The following is a 20,310-nucleotide window of genomic DNA, read 5'->3' on the forward strand; positions in this document are numbered from 1 at the left end:
ACAGTGGACATGCACCTAAGATGAAAATTTCAGACGCCTCCATGATTTCTAAGTGGGAGAACTTGCAAAATCGCAGGGTGTTCAAATACTTATTTTCCTCACTGTATATAAAGAAAACAGCATGTCAACTACAAACTGCTTCAATAGCGCCCTCGTGTGGTGAATGTAATATGCTACAATTAAAAACAACACGCGCACATATGTATAAAATTTATACTTTACTGTTAAATGAAGTTAAAACATGTAAACGATGTTAATTTAAAACTGATGAAGATAAACTGGTTACACAACCCATTTTTGAAAAGGTAGCGTTTGTTTGGCTCACATGTAGATCATGCATTATGCCAAAGACACAGTGATGTGCAATGGAAGGCCAAAGGTCTGCAGGTTTTCATTCCACCCAAAAACAAAAGTGATTTATGATCTTACTCCATGTAGAGGAGAAGCATTTAGTGAAATTAACTACAGTGTGTGACACACTTGGAAGGCAAACCTGCAGTCTGTTGGCTCTTCAGGGAACATGATTCATTTTCACAGATTTCAATACATAGTGCACAACTGCATATCTCACCAAACACTCAAATCCAGTTTTCAGGAAGATCAGTAAAACAAATCCTCTGTGCAAGTTACAATGAAGTGCTGCTCTCATACATACATAAAACGGTCATAAAACTATGTAAAAATGAACTAAATTATTATTCGACAGTTATTCCACCTTTATTCAAAGTTTCCACTAGGCTGATTTGATTCTAACTTTGATGCAAAGTTCAATTCATTTTCAGTCCTTTTGAAGGAGATTCACGTAATACGACCATGTTTGATAAATAGTTTGACAGACACACACGTTACTGCAGAGTCTTGTATGGAGTCATAATGGAGCTGCCCATTGGGTCCTGCACCCCAGGACTTTGTTCAACACATGTCACAGCAGCACTCTGAATCTCTCCAACAGTTTCAGGTTTCAAGCTTTTCATGCTGTTCACTGACATTTCTTTTAGAAAAGAGAAACAAAAAGAGGAAGAGATTTAACTCAGTTGCAAAATTATTGAATGGGCTACAACCACAGCCGCTTAACAGATCAATCAGACCAAGTGACCAGAAAACAATTTCAAGTCCAACAAATACTGCCTTTGTTTTTAATACTGTATCATTTGAGCTTGATCATGGGGTGGGTAAGGTTAGACCTTACAGCAGTGAGGTGTCTTGGTGTGACTTATGTTGTGATTTGGCACTACATAAATTGATCTGAAATAGCAGTTTGCAAAACAATATCTTTAAGGTCTAGTGATGAAAAATCTAACTTGTTAAGCTGAAAAACCTTTGTTAAAGGAGAACCCTGATATTTTTTCAACCTCAGCTCTATTTTTACTTAGAGTATTCTGGGGTTAATCTTATCACTGGGGACGGAGACAATTTTAATCAGTGTCGTATTGATTTTGAATGCCAATGCAGATTAAACAGCTACATAATGTACCTATACAGGGCAACCTAATAACGCACAGTAAACTGTTCTTGTGTTTACAACAGAGATGAGTCCCCCAATAACAATTCATACGAAATATTTCTGGAGAACAGTGCTGCCAAACAGACAGAAGGACCAATACAGCACGCTAAGTAAACACACACACACATTTAACTCAAAAGGGTTCCTCTTTCAAAAAACATCAATGCATAACTGATAGTCTGACATGCACAAGACAAATATTACAAATAAGAGGTAGAGAAAAAGACAAACTGTTTCCCTGACAATGAGTAAACCTCACTACAAGACACTTCTGTTTTCACCTGTTCAGTGATTTAAAAAAGGAGTTTACAGAGTATTTTTTTAGCTTGCCCTGTATAATTGCATTAAGAAGCTGTTTAGCCTGTGACACTTTGAAATTCCAAGTTAGAACTGCACTAATAAAAATCTCATCTGTCCCAAGTAAAAAGTTGACACTACTCCGCCCCCCCCCCCAAAAAAGGTTGACAAAATACTCATGTTCTCCTTTAATACACACTGTATATAGAATATGATAATACAACTTTTACTCTTGACTATCGTGAGCAGCAGCCACTTACCCATCATATTCTCTGTGGGCTTTTTTGAGCCGTGATAGAAACCACTTTCCTTTTCTGCCAACTTCTTACAGGTTTCCAGCTAAAACAAAATAAATAAGTGAAACAGAATGTGGCAAAATTCCGATAAACAATCCTGGCTAAATACTGTATTCTTACCTCATTGCAGATGGAAGTTCGGCTGGTGTGTGGGCCTTCATTTTTGCAAATACTTCAGGAAAATCAAAAGTGGGAATAATCATCATTCTCCCCCACAAACAGTTCAAAATACATCAGTCTTAATTGATTACATTTACCTTGAATTCTGTGATAACGATGTCTCACAGACATCGGCATTCTCTTCGTTCTGTTAAAGAAATATGAATTTGAGATACGTGGAATGAAGACAAGTGACAGTGAGAAGCAGGAACCAGGTCTCACCTGTGCCACTGTCTTATGTCTTTTGGCATCATGGGGGATTTCTCCCTCACACGCTTGTCTTTGAGTTTCTTTTTGGCGCTTCATCGTTACATATTCATAGGTGCTTATGCCTTTATACACTGATCAGCCGAGAAGAGAATGAATGAACTCAACAAGGGGAACAGAAAAAGAAAACAGAGGGCAGAAAAGCCAGTCTGGAAGATTGTTACTTACAGAGGTAAAACTGAAAGCCCAGTAGGTGACCAACCAGGATCAGGCAAATCACACCCAACATGACCGTAATGAAGGCCAATGTAAGGAGGCCAGCTGAAGTCGTCTTAACGGACGCTAATGGTAAGAACACTAGCCAGGTGCAATTCCCCATAACACCTACAAGAACAAGCAGAGAAATACAAAACTCCAGTGACTGTACTCCTGCCAAGCAGGGGGCGCTGGACAGGAGATGATATGACCCGATGTTCTGTCAAGATGAGCTCCCCGTAGCATAAACCGAGAGTTACGGGTGTCGAGATGAGCTTCCAGTCATCCAATGACAATATTTTGCTTTAAAGACAACACGTACATGTAAGTCTTTACTTTTTTTTTTTAAATTGAAAATACACATTTTACTGTATTTTATGTAAAGACAAAACTTAGGTGGGTTTTCTTCAATGGGGAGCTCATCTTGATGGGTGAGGTGTCCCATCGAGATGAGCTCCACTGTGCAACTGCACATCTTTTCTTTCTTTTGTTTATTTGTAAAGGGACCATGTACAATAAAAAAAACAACAACAAATGTTTCCATTTGATGCATTGTATCAGAGTTAGCTTAAAGCTAATTTACATCTGCAGGGGCTACAGATGTAAATTAGCTTTAAGCTAACTCTGGTACAATGCATCAAATGGAAACATTTGATGCATTGTATATTATATATATAATTGGGAGGAGGCCCCGGGGAAGACCCAGGACATGCTGGAGGGACTACATCTCTCGGCTGGCTTGGGAACGCCTTGGGGTTCTCCTGGAGGAGCTGGGGGAGGTGTGTGTGGATCGGGAGGTCTGGGCGGCTTTGCTTGAGCTGCTGCCCCCGTGACCCGACTCCGGATATATATATATATATATATATATATATATATATATATATATATATATATATATATATATATATATATATATATATATATATATATATATATATGTGTGTGTATGTATGCGTGTATGTTTCCATGCATCAAATGTTTCCATTTGATGCATTGTACCAGAGTTAGCTTAAAGCTAATTTACATCTGCAGGGACTACAGATGTAACACACACATACCTGTATCCTACAAACTGGTGGGGTGGGGGAGAGACGTTCAAGGCTGATAATTTTTGCACATTCCTGGAACATTTTATTTGCATTGTCTTCATCCAACCCTGCTACACAGCTACTGACCTTAGCTGGAAGTCAACTGCGGTGGAAGAGTGTCTTTTCCCGATTTACCTCTGCACTAAAATGTTTAAATGTCAGCAAACTGAAGAACAGCAATGTAATGCAGTCTTTTGCATACACCTTGGAAAAGCACTTCGAGTCCACGTGTTGGACAACAAGCATGTGGAAGCAGCATGGGCAATGTGGAGTTTTGAAAATCTTCAACAGGTTGCACAGAGATAAGCAGCCCCGAGAGAACAAACAACATAGATGACCCAAAGTCAGCTATGAAGAAAAACACACTGGGATCAGTGAAGCACTACCAAACTAAACCTGTGTGAGATGAAGGATGTCCTTGAAATCCATCCTTTTCCGGTATGTTGATGGACCCCTTCAGAGACATGGACATAGCAGACATCAACATCAGATACAGCACTCATGGCTCACTGTTTATCCTCAGGAGACTTCAAGCAAAAAAAAAAAAAAAAAAAAAAAAAAACACAAAAAAAAACAAGGTTATGACAGACATGATCAATGACTTCCTAATCGACTGTGCCCTCAATGCTGCCTTTAAAACAGAGATCCAACAAACTGTTGACAGGTTTTGAGGCTTGCAAAAATCATCTGTACCAAATAATGAATAAATTGAAGGCTGCAGCAATGTATCAGCCTGTTTCACAACCCAAAGTCACTATCAACAAGTAGTGACTGAATGCAGTGTTTGCTAGTGTCGCCTTCAGCAGAGACCACAACAGACTTCAGCCTCCAAACAAAGGTCTACCGAGCTGTAGTCCTCAGAACACTGAAACATGGACGATCTGCTAATGTAATGCAAGAAAGCTGAAATTAAATTACATTTATACAATGCCAAATTACAACATAAGTTCCCCCCTTCTCATTTCACACAAGCCTCTGAGAAAGCACATTGACAACAGTGGTAAAGGAGAGGGAAGGAGGGAAAAAAAAAAAAACAAAACTTCAAGCATTTTGATTATATAAAGAAATTTCAAGCAGGTCAGACTCAATGGGGTAATCATCTGCTTTGGCCATATGAACAATAAAACAAAGCAAGCAAAGCACATGCAAAGACAAATGTTTCAGCTAAGCAGCCATACACATGTAGCAAGTTTAAACACCTCCACACTACCTGCATTAGAAAACATCTTGGCATGAAGTGCCAAGCCAAGATCCCAGGCACGGAGGCGTGTCACCTATGCTGGCTTGTCCGGCATCTACAACATCCTGGTGCAGTCAAAACATCGCTGGGCCATGTATGGTTCACATGCCAAACCACCAGAAACTAACATTTTGAACTGCAGCATAGCAAGCAGTGCCAGAAACAGCCCTTCAAGGAGACTTAAGATGCATCATTAAAGGATTACAACCATATAACATAAAAGGAGACAGGACAGAGGAACGTGGCCATCAGCCACGTATATATATATATACACACTCAACAAAAATATAAACGCAACACTTTTGGTTTTGCTCCCATTTTGTATGAGATGAACTCAAAGATCTAAAACTTTTTCCACATACACAATATCACCATTTCCCTCAAATATTGTTCACAAACCAGTCTAAATCTGTGATAGTGAGCACTTCTTTGCTGAGATAATCCATCCCACCTCACAGGTGTGCCATATCAAGATGCTGATTAGACATCATGATTAGTGCACAGGTGTGCCTTAGACTGTCCACAATAAAAGGCCACTCTGAAAGGTGCAGTTTTGTTTTATTGGGGTGGGGGGGAATACCAGTCAGTATCTGGTGTGACCACCATTTGCCTCATGCAGTGCAACACATCTCCTTTGCATAGAGTTGATCAGGTTGTCAATTGTGGCCTGTGGAATGTTGGTCCACTCCTCTTCAATGGCTGTGCGAAGTTGCTGGATATTGGCAGGAACTGGTACACGCTGTTGTATACGCCAGTCCAGAGCATCCCAAAAATGCTCAATGGGTGACAAGTCCGGTGAGTATGCCGGCCATGTAAGAACTGGGACATTTTCAGCTTCCAAGAATTGTGTACAGATCCTTGCAACATGGGGCCGTGCATTATCCTGCTGCAACATGAGGTGATGTTCTTGGATGTATGGCACAACAATGGGCCTCAGGATCTCGTCACGGTATCTCTGTGCATTCAAAATGCCATCAATAAAATGCACCTGTGTTCTTCGTCCATAACAGACGCCTGCCCATACCATAACCCCACCGCCACCATGGGCCACTCGATCCACAACATTGACATCAGAAAACCACTCACCCACACGACTGCCCTGGACAGTGTGAACCGGGATTCATCCGTGAAGAGAACACCTCGCCAACGTGCCAAACGCCAGCGAATGTGAGCATTTGCCCACTCAAGTCGGTTACCACGACGAACTGGAGTCAGGTCGAGACCCCGATGAGGACGACGAGCATGCAGATGAGCTTCCCTGAGACGGTTTCTGACAGTTTGTGGAGAAATTCTTTGGTTATGCAAACCAATTGTTTCAGCAGCTGTCCGAGTGGCTGGTCTGAGACGATCTTGGAGGTGAACATGCTGGATGTGGAGGTCCTGGGCTGGTGTGGTTACATGTGGTCTGCGGTTGTGAGGCTGGTTGGATGTACTGCCAAATTCTCTGAAACGCCTTTGGAGATGGCTTATGGTAGAGAAACGAACATTCAATACACGAGCAACAGCTCTGGTTGACATTCCTGCTGTCAGCATGCCAACTGCACACTCCCTCAAATCTTGCGACATCTGTGGCATTGTGCTGTGTGATAAAACTGCACCTTTCAGAGTGGCCTTTTATTGTGGGCAGTCTAAGGCACACCTGTGCACTAATCATGGTGTCTAATCAGCATCTTGATATGGCACACCTGTGAGGTGGGATGGATTATCTCAGCAAAGGAGAAGTGCTCACTGTCACAGATTTAGACAATGGTCTAGGAAATGGTGATATTGTGTATGTGGAAAACGTTTTAGATCTTTGAGTTCATCTCATACAAAATGGGAGCAAAACCAAAAGTGTTGCGTTTATATTTTTATTGAGTGTACATACACACACACACACACACACATACATATATATATATATATATATACACACACACACACACACACACACATATACATCCATCCATCTTCTACCGCTTAGTCCAATTAAGGGTCGCGGGGGGCTGGAGCCTATCCCAGCAGTCATAGGGCGTGAGGCAGGGTACACCCAGGACAGGACGCCAGTCTGTCGCTGGGCCACAAATAGACAAACAAACAGACACACCCACACGCACACCTAAGGACAATTTTAAAGATTCCAATCCACCTAACCCACATGTCTTTGGATGTGGGAGGAAACCGGAGCACCCGGAGGAAACCCACGCAAACACGGGGAGAACACGCAAACTCCACACAGAAAGGCCACGAGAATTGAACCCATGACCTTCTCGCTGTGAGGCAACAGTGCTAACCACTAAGCCACCGTGCTGCCCCATACACACACACACATATATATATATATACACATATACACACACACACACGAGGTCTGTTAGAAAAGTATCCGACCATTTTATTTTTTCAAAAACCATATGGATTTGAATCACGTGTGATTGCATCAGCCAAGCTTGAACCTTCGTGCGCATGCGTGAGTTTTTTCATGCCTGTCGGTTGCGTCATTCGCCTGTGAGCAGGCTTTGTGTGAGCACTGGTCCACCCCTCTTGTCGTTTTTTTATTGCAAATAAATGTCTGAACGATTTGGAGCTTTGCTGCATCAGTTTTTTTCCAGAAACTGTGAGAGACCTCCAGGTGGACACCGTTCGGAAAATTAATATGGCTTTCAGGGACGATTTTATGGGGATTACACAGATTAAGGAGTGATCCAGACGGTTTAAAGACCGCCCACAACTGCTGAGAACGTGCCGCACTCCGAGCGCCGATCGACAAGCTCAAACCCCACTGAAACAACCAGATCATTTCCAACGTGAAGGCTTTGTTGATCCGGGACATCGTCCGACTTTCACAAAAAGGCAGACGGTGTGGATATTGGCACTTTTTCGGCACATTCCACTGTTACAGGAGTTTTTTTTCATGGAAAGAAAAGCGGAGGGACGCACCACGGAGCCGTTCATTACGCGGCACAGGACAGCTTTCAGACGGCTGTCGGTTTTCAGTCGTGTGATTATCCGAGAAATTGAGCATGAGCTGGACATGCCCCAACATGTCCTGTGAGGCTTCATCACGGCGTTGCTTTGTGACATGCGGCTCCACCGCGACGCGCGGAACTCCTCCGCACGTCTGTCTCAATGTGCCGAAAAAGTGCTGATGTCCACGTCTTTTCACAATCCCTGTGCTAGTCAGACGACATACCGGATCAAGACAGCGTCCAGTTTAGAAATGAACGGCACATTCCACTGTTACAGGAGTTTTTGTCATGGAAAGAGGAGCGGAATTCCACAAAGAAGGTCATCTACACCAGAGGTGTCAAACTGAGTCCAGAAATGGCCAAGAGGGTGCAGGTTTCTTTGCATCCACCCACTCCACCAGGTGATTTCACTGATAAACATCACTTTGAGCAGATAGAATCAGTTTATCAGTGAAATCACCTGGTCGAGTCTGATCTACACTAACCTTTGAAGAGATCAGTTGTGGTTTATATAGATTCTCCCCCCTCTCTTTTAGCCATTAGTGTTTGTTGGTTTGCTAGTGAGCAGACTGTATAAATAGTGAACATTTTATACTTTCATGAAACCTGGGGAAAAGGCTGGCACCGGTACACTTGGTAAATGATGATATATAATCATTTTCTACATCTTATCTCTAGTCAGATAGAGCCAATTAAATATTCTGATGACTCACTATCAAACTGGGGATCGGTCCGTAAGCTGTTTGGATCCAGGTAGTGCTGAATAAATATGAACAAGATGACAGCAATAAGTAGCAGGGCACCTAGTGTAGCAGAGGTTAGTGCCACAAAGAACAACCTGAAGGGCATAAAATAAACATTAATTCACATGAATAGGTTACATTTCCCCATCAAACAATGTTTCAAGTTCATCCAAAGCATCTTACCAGTAGTTCCTCCCTCCTATACAGTTGTTCAGCCATACACAATGGTGATCAAAGTCTTCCACACACTTGTTGCAAACACGACAATGTTTTGTTTTGTTGCCTCTAAATGAAAATGAATTATTTTAATCACCACTAAATATTTTTGAACTGTAGAAAAATGTATCATATGTAAATGTATTAAAAGATGAGATTGTAGACCCTCACTCCACATCACAGCCCTCCCATTTAAAAAGTTGCTTACAATGACATAAAATACAAATGGGAAGAAAACAGTACATTTTACAGATAATGTTTGAGGGGAAAGACAAGGTGATCACATAAGATCTCTACAAAGGAGTGAGGGCCAATGATACAATTATAATTATATACACACACACACACACACACACACACACACACACACACACACACACACACACACACACACACACACACACACACACACACACACACACACACACACACACACGATGCCATTGCTTGCATACATACACCTTGACGTCACACAGGTAACAGTGTAGTTCCTGGATGACATGGGCTCGCTTTGTCCGGTCAAACAATGGAACTGGACTGGAATAGTTGAGTTTGGCTCTCACATTGGCATCTGCCGGATCTACAGTCACTGCAGCAATATGCGCAATGAAGTGCACGACACACAATATGCCAATCAGCTGCATCCAGTAAAGGTCAAGGAACAAAGGAATCAAAGTAGGCAAACATCCCAAAATGTGAGCAAAAGTCATAAATGCAAGTAGAACATGAACAAGACTGAAAGCTTGTTCTCCATAACTACACTCAAAAATATAAACGCAACACTTTTGGTTTTGCTCCCATTTTGTATGAGATGAACTCAAAGATCTAAACCTTTTTCCACATACACAATATCACCATTTCCCTCAAATATTGTTCACAAACCAGTCTAAATCTGTGATAGTGAGCACTTCTCCTTTGCTGAGATAATCCATCCCACCTCACAGGTGTGCCATATCAAGATCAATCAATCAATCAATCAACTTTTTTCTTATATAGCGCCAAATCACAACAAACAGTTGCCCCAAGGCGCTCCATATTGTAAGGCAAGGCCATACAATAATTATGAAAAACCCCAACGGTCAAAACGACCCCCTATGAGCAAGCACTTGGCAACAGTGGGAAGGAAAAACTCCCTTTTAACAGGAAGAAACCTCCAGCAGAACCAGGCTCAGGGAGGGGCAGTCTTCTGCTGAGACTGGTTGGGGCTGAGGGAAAAAAAACAGGAAAAAGAGATGCCGTGAAGGGGGGCAGAGATCGATCACTAATGATTAAATGCAGAGTGATGCATACGGAGCAAAAAGAGAAAGAAACAGTGCATCATGGGAACCCCCCCACAATCTACGTCTAAAGCAGCATAACCAAGGGATGGTCCAGGGTCACCCGATCCAGCCCTAACTATAAGCCTTAGCGAAAAGGAAAGTTTTAAGCCTAATCTTAAAAGTAGAGAGGGTATCTGTCTCCCTGATCTGAATTGGGAGCTGGTTCCACAGGAGAGGAGCCTGAAAGCTGAAGGCTCTGCCTCCCATTCTACTCTTACAAACCCTAGGAACTACAAGTACGCCCGCAGTCTGAGAGCGAAGCGCTCTAATGGGGTAATATGGTACTACGAGGTCCCTAAGATAAGATGGGACCTGATTATTCAAAACCTTATAAGTAAGAAGAAGAATTTTAAATTCTATTCTAGAATTAACAGGAAGCCAATGAAGAGAGGCCAACACGGGTGAGATATGCTCTCTCCTGCTAGTCCCTGTCAGTACTCTAGCTGCAGCATTCTGAACCAACTGAAGGCTTTTTAGGGAACTTTTAGGACAACCTGATAATAATGAATTACAATAGTCCAGCCTAGAGGAAATAAATGCATGAATTAGTTTTTCAGCATCACTCTGAGACAAGACCTTTCTGATTTTAGAGATATTGCGTAAATGCTAAAAGGCAGTCCTACATATTTGTTTAATATGCGCTTTGAATGACATATCCTGATCAAAAATGACTCCAAGATTTCTCACAGTATTACTAGAGATCAGGGAAATGCCATCCAGAGTAACGATCTGGTTAGACACCATGCTTCTAAGATTTGTGGGGCCAAGTACAATAACTTCAGTTTTATCTGAGTTTAAAAGCAGGAAATTAGAGGTCATCCATGTCTTTATGTCTGTAAGACAATCCTGCAGTTTAGCTAATTGGTGTGTATCCTCTGGCTTCATGGATAGATAAAGCTGGGTATCATCTGCGTAACAATGAAAATTTAAGCAATACCGTCTAATAATACTGCCTAAGGGAAGCATGTATAAAGTGAATAAAATTGGTCCTAGCACAGAACCTTGTGGAACTCCATAATTAACTTTAGTCTGTGAAGAAGATTCCCCATTTACATGAACAAACTGTAATCTATTAGACAAATATGATTCAAACCACCGCAGCGCAGTGCCTTTAATACCTATGACATGCTCTAATCTCTGTAATAAAATTTTATGGTCAACAGTATCAAAAGCAGCACTGAGGTCCAACAGAACAAGCACAGAGATAAGTCCACTGTCCGAAGCCATAAGAAGATCATTTGTAACCTTCACTAATGCTGTTTCTGTACTATGATGAATTCTAAAACCTGACTGAAACTCTTCAAATAGACCATTCCTCTGCAGGTGATCAGTTAGCTGTTTTACAACTACCCTCTCAAGAATCTTTGAGAGAAAAGGAAGGTTGGAAATTGGCCTATAATTAGCTAAGATAGCTGGGTCAAGTGATGGCTTTTTAAGTAATGGTTTAATTACTGCCACCTTAAAGGCCTGTGGTACATAACCAACTAACAAAGATAGATTGATCATATTTAAGATTGAAGCATTAAATAATGGTAGGACTTCCTTGAGCAGCCTGGCAGGAATGGGGTCCAATAAACATGCCGATGGTTTGGACGAAGCAACCAATGAAAATAACTCAGACAGAACAACCGGAGAGAAAGAGTCTAACCAAATACCGGCATCACTGAAAGCAGCCAAAGATAACGATACATCTTTGGGATGGTTATGAGTAATTTTTTCTCTAATAGTCAAATTTTGTTAGCAAAGAAAGTCATGAAGTCATTACTAGTTAAAGTTAATGGAATACTCAGCTCAATAGAGCTCTGACTCTTTGTCAGCCTAGCTACAGTGCTGAAAAGAAACCTGAGGTTATTCTTATTTTCTTCAATTAGTGATGAGTAGAAAGATGTCCTAGCTTTACGGAGGGCTTTTTTATAGAGCAACAAACTCTTTTTCCAGGCTAAGTGAAGATCTTCTAAATTAGTGAGACGCCATTTCCTCTCCAACTTACGGGTTATCTGCTTTAAGCTACGAGTTTGTGAGTTATACCACGGAGTCAGACATTTCTGATTTAAAGCTCTCTTTTTCAGAGGAGCTACAGCATCCAAAGTTGTCTTCAAAGAGGATGTAAAACTACTGACGAGATACTCTAACTCCCTTACAGAGTTTAGGTAGCTACTCTGCTCTGTGTTGGTAGATGCTGATTAGACACCATGATTAGTTCACAGGTGTGCCTTAGACTGCCCACAATAAAAGACCACTCTGAAAGGTGCAGTTTTATCACACAGCACAATGCCACAGATGTCGCAAGATTTGAGGGAGCGTGCAATTGGCATGCTGACAGCAGGAATGTCAACCAGAGCTGTTGCTCGTGTATTGAATGTTCATTTCTCTACCATAAGCCGTCTCCAAAGGCGTTTCAGAGAATTTGGCAGTACATCCAACCAGCCTCACAACCGCAGACCACGTGTAACCACACCAGCCCAGGACCTCCACATCCAGCATGTTCACCTCCAAGATTGTCTGAGACCAGCCACTCGGACAGCTGCTGAAACAATCAGTTTGCAGAACCAAAGAATTTCTGCACAAACTGTCAGAAACCGTCTCAAGGAAGCTCATCTGCATGCTCGTCGTCCTCATCGGGGTCTTGACCCGACTCCAGTTCGTCATCGTAACCGACTTGAGTGGGCAAATGCTCACATTCGCTGGTGTTTGGCACACTGGAGAGGTGTTCTCTTCACGGATGAATCCCGGTTCACACTGTCCAGGGCTGATGGCAGACAGCGTGTGTGGTGTCGTGTGGGTGAGTGGTTTTCTGATGTCAATGTTGTGGATCGAGTGGCCCATGGTGGCAGTGGGGTTATGGTATGGGCAGGCGTCTGTTATGGATGAAGAACACAGGTGCATTTTATTGATGGCATTTTGAATGCACAGAGATACCGTGACGAGATCCTGAGGCCCATTGTTGTGCCATACATCCAAGAACATCACCTCATGTTGCAGCAGGATAATGCACGGCCCCATGTTGCAAGGATCTGTACACAATTCTTGGAAGCTGAAAATGTCCCAGTTCTTGCATGGCTGGCATACTCACCGGACATGTCACCCATTGAGCATGTTTGGGATGCTCTGGACCGGCGTATATGACAGCGTGTACCAGTTCCTGCCAATATCCAGCAACTTCGCACAGCCATTGAAGAGGAGTGGTCCAACATTCCACAGGCCACAATTGACAACCTGATCAACTCTATGCGAAGGAGATGTGTTGCACTGCATGAGGCAAATGGTGGTCACACCAGATACTGACTGGTATCCCCCCCCCAATAAAAAGTTGGCATGCTGTCAGCATGCTGTCAGCATGCCAACTGCACGCTCCCTCAAATCTTGCGACATCTGTGGCATTGTGCTGTGTGATAAAACTGCACCTTTCAGAGTGGCCTTTTATTGTGGGCAGTCTAAGGCACACCTGTGCACTAATCATGGTGTCTAATCAGCATCTTGATATGGCACACCTGTGAGGTGGGATGGATTATCTCAGCAAAGGAGAAGTGCTCACTATCACAGATTTAGACTGGTTTGTGAACAATATTTGAGGGAAATGGTGATATTGTGTATGTGGAAAAAGTTTTAGATCTTTGAGTTCATCTCATACAAAATGGGAGCAAAACCAGAAGTGTTGCGTTTATATTTTTGTTGACTGTATGTCCATAAGTAAGTGAACAATGATGTAAACTTTCTTTTGGCTCTGTTCACAAGAGATTTGAAACACAAATCAGTTTAGTACTGTATTACATTTAACTGAATTTAGTTTTTTTTTTAGGTTTTCAATGCAGCGACACCACATTGTACTAACAGCTTTTCAGATCTCACATACTCGCATGGAAAACCTGACTAATTGATTTTATTTAAAATGATGTCTAAGCCCCTAAGATTGATGATGATGTATGTATGTATATGCGCTTTTGTGTCATTTGGATGTCTCCACTGAAACCATATGTTAGTTTTATTTCACTGTCCACTCTGGTATAGTATCTTATGTGGGTGACAAAGAACAGCCACAAGATCAACTTTGCTGGACAGAGAAAATCATCAATAATATAAGTTTGTGTTGGCATCATGCAACATTCAACTTGTGACAACACCAGTGATCAGCTCTAGTTCCATGACAGTGACATCTCTATACAATTATTCAGCAGCACAAGAAAATAATGGCAGGGACTACTTTTAGCTTAATATTCAAATCTGAAAGACCCTTTCAGCTGTACACACAACATTAAGCAACAACTTGCAGTGTACCCAGACAATGCCCACACATCAGATTCCATAGACTATTATGACTGCTTCACCTCTGACAGTCCAGGTTTGTAGATCACAGGTCCCTGGATTCAAGAGTAAGAGTTTAAGAATAACTGAGGAAAAAACAAAACAAAAACACTGAATTCATATAGTTGAATAGATGATGGTCTTTACGTTTGCATGACATGAATGCCCACTAGTGGTGATTGTGTGAATTAATGAACATAAGGTAAGGAAGGTTTCAAATGCTTTAAGGATACAGCATATGCCACTTGGGTCCATGGCAGAGGTAGAAGAGGAATATATATGCCAAAGCCGACTACAGTGAGGAAGAGGTACACCAACCAGGCAACCACTTGGAAAATCTGAGGTGGCCACAGCCACCCATTGACCCTGGGAGGTTTAGAGGGAACCAGATCATTGGTACTGCTGTCACGCATGGGAGATAGCCGTCTTAGCTTTTGATTGAAACAGTTCATCTGGGCAGCAGAGGGGAAGGACAGATGTAGCTAGTTAAGTAAGCAAGCACAACATCCAGGATTACTGCATCCAAAAAGTGTTCACAGTGCTTCACCTTTTCCACATTTTGTTATGTTACAACCTTATTCCATTCATTTTGTTCCCCAAAATTCTACACGATATCTCGTAATACCGATGCGAGAAGGTTTGAGATTTTTACAAATTTATTAAAAATATTAAAACTAAGAAATCACACGTGCACACAGTGAAGATAATAAGTATTTGATCCACTGTTAACTTTGCAAGTTTTTCCACCTACAAAGAATGGAGAGGTCTGTAAGTTTTACTGTAGGTACACTAAACTGTGAGATACAGAATAAAAACAACCAGCAAGAATTCTGGCTCTGTCAAAGCTGTTAGTTTATCTTTAAGAGGCCCTCATATTCTACACTCTTTACCTGTATTAACTGTAACTGTTTAAACTCGTTACCTGTATAAAAGACACCTGTTTACACACACACTCAATCAATCATACTCCAACCTGTCCACCATGACCAAGACCACAGAGCTGTCTAAGGAGACCAGGGACAAAATTGTAGACCTGCACAAGGCTGGGATGGGCTACAGGACAATAACCAACCAGCTTGGTAAGAAGGCAACAACTGTTGAATTGACAGAATCATTTGAAAATGGAAGAAACACGATGACTGTTCCTCAGTCTGGGCTCCATGCAAGAGCTTGCCTTGTGGGGTAAGGATGATTCTGAGAAAGCCCATCACTACATGGGAGGACCTGGTCAATGACCTGAAGAGAGCTGGGACCACAGTCACAAAGATTACATTAGTAACACACTACTCCGTCATGGTTTAAAATCCTGCAGGACACGCAAGGTCCCCCTGCTCATGCCAGCACATGTCCAGGCCCATTTGAAGTTTGCCAGTGACCATCTGGATGATCCAGAAGAGGCAGATGATACCAAAATAGAGCTTTTTGGGATCAACTCCCCTCTCTGTGTTTGGAGGAAGAGAACACCACCACAGAGAACACTGTGACAACTGTGAAACATGCGAGTGGAAACATCATTTTTGGGGGTGCTTTTCTGCAAAGGGGACAGGACGACTGTGCCATACTGAAGGGAGGGTGGATGGGGTCATGTATTGCGAGATTCTGGCAAACAACCTCCTTCCCTCAGTAAGAGCATTTAAGATGGGTCGTGGCTGGGTCTTCCAACATGACAATGACTCAAAACACACAGCTAGAGGAGTGGCTCCGTAAGAAGCATTTCAAGGTCCTGGAGTGGCCTAGCCAGTGTCCAGACCTGAACTCAACAGGAAATCTTTGCAGGGAGCTGAAACTCAAAACCTGAAAGATCTGGAAAAGATCTGTATGGAGGAGTGGACCAAAATCCCTGCTGCAGTGTGTACAAGTTTGGTCAAGAACTATAGGAAATGTCTGACCTCTGTAACTGCAAAAAAAGGTTTCTGTACCAAATATTAAGATCTGTTTTTCTATTGTATCAAATTATTATTTCATGCAATAAAATGCAAATTCATTATTTAAAAATCATATAATGTAATATATATAAAGTGTACCTATAATAGTGTACATATAAAGTGTACCTATGATAAAAATTACAGACCTCTCCATTCTTTGTAGCTGGGAAAACTTGCAAAATCAACAGTGGACCAAATACTTATTTGCTTCCCTATAAGTATTCACAGGCTTTGCCATGAAGCTCAAAATTGAGCTCAGGTTCATCCTGTTTCCAATGACCATCCTTGAGATGTTTCTACAGCTTAAGTGGAATCCACCTAAGGTAAATTCAGTTGATTGGACATGATTTGGAAAGACACACACCTGTCTACATATAAGGTCCCACAGTTGAAAGTGCATGTCAGAGCACAAACCAAGCATGAAGTCAAAGGAATTGTCTGCAGACCTCTGAGACAGGATTATCTCAAGGCACAAATCTGGGGAAGGGTACAGAAACATTACTGCTGCTTTGAAGGTCCCAATGAGCCCAGTGCCCTCCATCATCTGTAAACTGAAGAGGTTCCGATCTATCAGCACTCTTCGTAGAGCTGGCCACCCCTCTAAACTGAGCGATCGAAGGACCTTAGTCAGGGAGGTGACCAAGAACCCAATGGGCACTCTGTCAGAGCTCCAGCATTCCTCTGTGAAGAGAGGGGAGCCTTTCAGAAGGACAACCATGTCTGCAGCAATCCACCAATCAGGCCTGTATGGTAGAGTGACCAGACAGAAGCCAGTCCTTAGTAAAAGGCACACGGAAGCCATCTGGAATTTACCAAAAGGCACCTGAAAGACTTTCAGACCATGAGAAACAAAATTCTCCAGTTTGATGAGACAAAGATTAAACACTTTGGTGTGAATGTGGGAATATTTTTCAGAGGCAGGAACTGAGAAACCAGTCAGGATGGGGGAAGGATGAATGCAGCAATGTACAGAGACATCCTCGATGAAAACCTGCTCCAGAGCGCTGTTGACTTCAGATGTGACTGTTCATCTTTCAGCAGGTCAATGACCCTAAGCACACAGTCGAGATATCAAAGGAGTGGCTTCAGGACAACTCTGCGAATGTCCTTGAGTGGCCCAGCCAAAGCCCAGACCTGAATCCGATTGAACATCTCTGGAGAGATATGAAAATGGCTGTGCTGTGATGCTCCCCATCCAACCTGATGGAGCTTGAGAGGTGCCGCAAAGAGGAATGGACAAAACTGTCCAAAGATAGGTGCACGAAGCTTGTGGCATCATATTCCAGAAGACTTGAGGCTGTAATTGCTGTTAAAGTTGCATCAACTCAGTGTTGAGCAAATGGTGTGAATACTTATGTACACATGATTACTGAGGTTTTTTTTTATTTTTACTAAATTTGTAAAAATGTCAAACATACTTTTCATGTCATTATGGGTTGTTGCGAGTAGAATTTTGGAGGTAAAAATGAATTTGCTTCATTTTGGAATAAGGCAGCAACATAAATTGTGGAAAAAATGAAGTGGATGCACTATACATATTAAATGCAGGTTTTTAGCTCCAGATGACTCCATTTGGGGGTGATCAGTGACAAGAAATAAGCAGTGTAAGATAATCACCTTTTGCTCTCCGACACAATAACAAATCAGGGTAGATGAATGAACTGCAGAGTAGAAAATGCTTAGTCACGCCAGAAATTATACCTCTATATGTGTACACAGGCTGTAAAACAGCTGTTTCATACTGGTTCCAGAAAAGGCCAAGAGGGTGCAGGTTTTCAGTTCTACAAGCAGGTGATTTCACTGACACACTCATCCCTTTTGATCAAAGTGGAAATCAGTGAAATCACCTATTGGTCAAAGTGAAAATCTACATCAGCCATTTCTGTTGGTCTTTTTGAAAAGTAGCCAAGACATGGACAGTATAGTACACAACCATGGACAATGGCTCCAACATAAATTAAGTTTACATTATCAATTTAAGTGATCTGGATATACATTTTCAGAGGAGGGCCACAGCCAGTCTTTATCTGGACAGTTGACTCAAGTTTATGGGGAACATTCTTGATTCAAGATTAACCATACCAAATTTAATGTATTTATAATTACTCAGACAATCAGATGTCACAGATGTGCAATAATATAAACTGTTCTGGTCACTTCAGGTTGTAATGTGTATATAGATTTTAGTCTAAAGAAAACAGTTAATCCACAACGTGCTATTCATTAGCAATGAATTAATGACTTGATTATGTTAATCATTAATCCTTTCAATCAAACAAAAATACCAAATTTCAGAAGCTCGAGTCAACATCTGAAACTATTTCCAAAAGTTCTCTTTGGGAGATAAATTCCTTTAAAAATAAATAACTTGGGTAAAACGTTTGGATTTTTTAACTCCAGGTCTGAAATTCTGTGACATTTTTAAACTACGCCAAGCGAATATATATATATATATATATATATATATATATATATATATATATATATATATATATATATATATATATGTGTGTGTGTGTGTGTGTACAGAAAAGCCCAGTCACACCTGACAAAATAGTTAAGTTTTCAAATTTTAAGGTGTTCGAGATCCCGTTTTTTTCTTATTTATGCTGTTCGCTTGCGCATGAAAGATTAAAATTAAAAAGATAAATAGATTAAAGGCGCATATCAATGAAGACAAATAGGATAAGTCTATATTAAGTTTATTATTTTTTAACTTACCCTGGTAAATTAGTTAAAACCAAACAGCTGACTGCTAAAGTGGTTTGGGCTCTTGTTCAAAGGAACATTTTCACCGCTTCATTTCACAAGAACAGCAGCAGCCGAGCTGGTGTTTCAGTCAGAAACTTTCGCACAACAAAGAAAAGCGGAGAGCAGAAACTAAATCCCAGTAAACATGAACAAAAAGTAAAATATCCGTCACCGTGAAGTCGACCGGTCCGAGCGGCGCTATGGCAACGGCTGCACTGCGCACGCGCAGCGAACCGTCGCTGATTATGACAGTTGTGGCTTCTTAGGGACACAAAAAACATGCAAACCTGAAAAGCAGGTGTATGATCGTTTACAAAAAAGGAGAAGAAAGAAAGATCAATGAAAATGTGATTTAGCAGTTTATTCAAAGGCCATGTCTGGTCTTGCAGAGTACCTCAGTACGTTCAGCTGTGCTCAGCCAATCAAGAGCTAACAGGCAGCTGGCTGAGCCAATCAGCTTTGGGCAGAACATGGCGAGCTGTAAAATATGTAGATGAGTTCACTATAATTAATAAATTATATGAAAAAGGCTTTACTGGTCTGCAAGAGGAAATTCCCTGGTGGAAGTAACTGAGGTTGTCAAACAACACTGCAGTGGCAAAGCCCAGAAGGTTGAAGAGATCCTTCCAGAAACATTGACTGAAGGAATGGTGTGGAGGGATTGTCTTGGATGAGGTGTCTCTTCAACACTGCGTTGAGGTCTGGGACAGCGTCAATGGCAAACCGGGGTGGTGGCCCACATATTTAAAAAAAAAAGGGACCAGAGAGTGTGTGACAATTACTGGGTGTCACACTACTCAGCCGCCCTGATAAAGTTGTGCTGGAAAGGAGGGTTCAACCGATAGTCAAACCTCACATTGAAGAGGAACAATGTGGGTTCTGTCTTGGCCGTGGAACAACTTACCAGCTCTTCATTCTTACAAGGATCCTGTAGGGAGCCTGGGAGTATGCCCATCCAGTCTACATGTGCTTTGTGGACTTGGATAAGGCATATGATCAGGTACCCCGGGACATACTGTGGGACTATGGATGAATAGGGTTTCCCCTGAGGGTGGCTGGT

The 20,310-nt window shown here is 41.8% G+C and overlaps 1 protein-coding gene across 1 annotated transcript; it reads right to left on the reverse strand.

Annotated features, from left to right (window-relative positions):
- Positions 1 to 261: 261 nt before the first annotated feature.
- Positions 262 to 19,452, reverse strand: zdhhc11 (zinc finger DHHC-type containing 11). The gene is made up of 11 exons (XM_034174961.1): positions 19,221 to 19,452; positions 14,808 to 15,026; positions 9,413 to 9,591; positions 8,921 to 9,022; positions 8,708 to 8,832; positions 2,692 to 2,847; positions 2,479 to 2,597; positions 2,355 to 2,404; positions 2,218 to 2,269; positions 2,062 to 2,140; positions 262 to 991 (listed from the first exon to the last, which is right to left on the reverse strand). The coding sequence occupies exons 2-11, from the start codon at positions 15,024 to 15,026 to the stop codon at positions 846 to 848; spliced, it is 1,227 nt and encodes a 408-aa protein (XP_034030852.1). The 5' UTR covers positions 19,221 to 19,452; the 3' UTR covers positions 262 to 845.
- Between the last annotated feature and the right edge of the window lie 858 nt (positions 19,453 to 20,310).

This window comes from Thalassophryne amazonica, chromosome 7, assembly GCF_902500255.1.
Source record: "Thalassophryne amazonica chromosome 7, fThaAma1.1, whole genome shotgun sequence".
Classification (NCBI taxonomy): Eukaryota; Metazoa; Chordata; class Actinopteri; order Batrachoidiformes; family Batrachoididae; genus Thalassophryne; species Thalassophryne amazonica.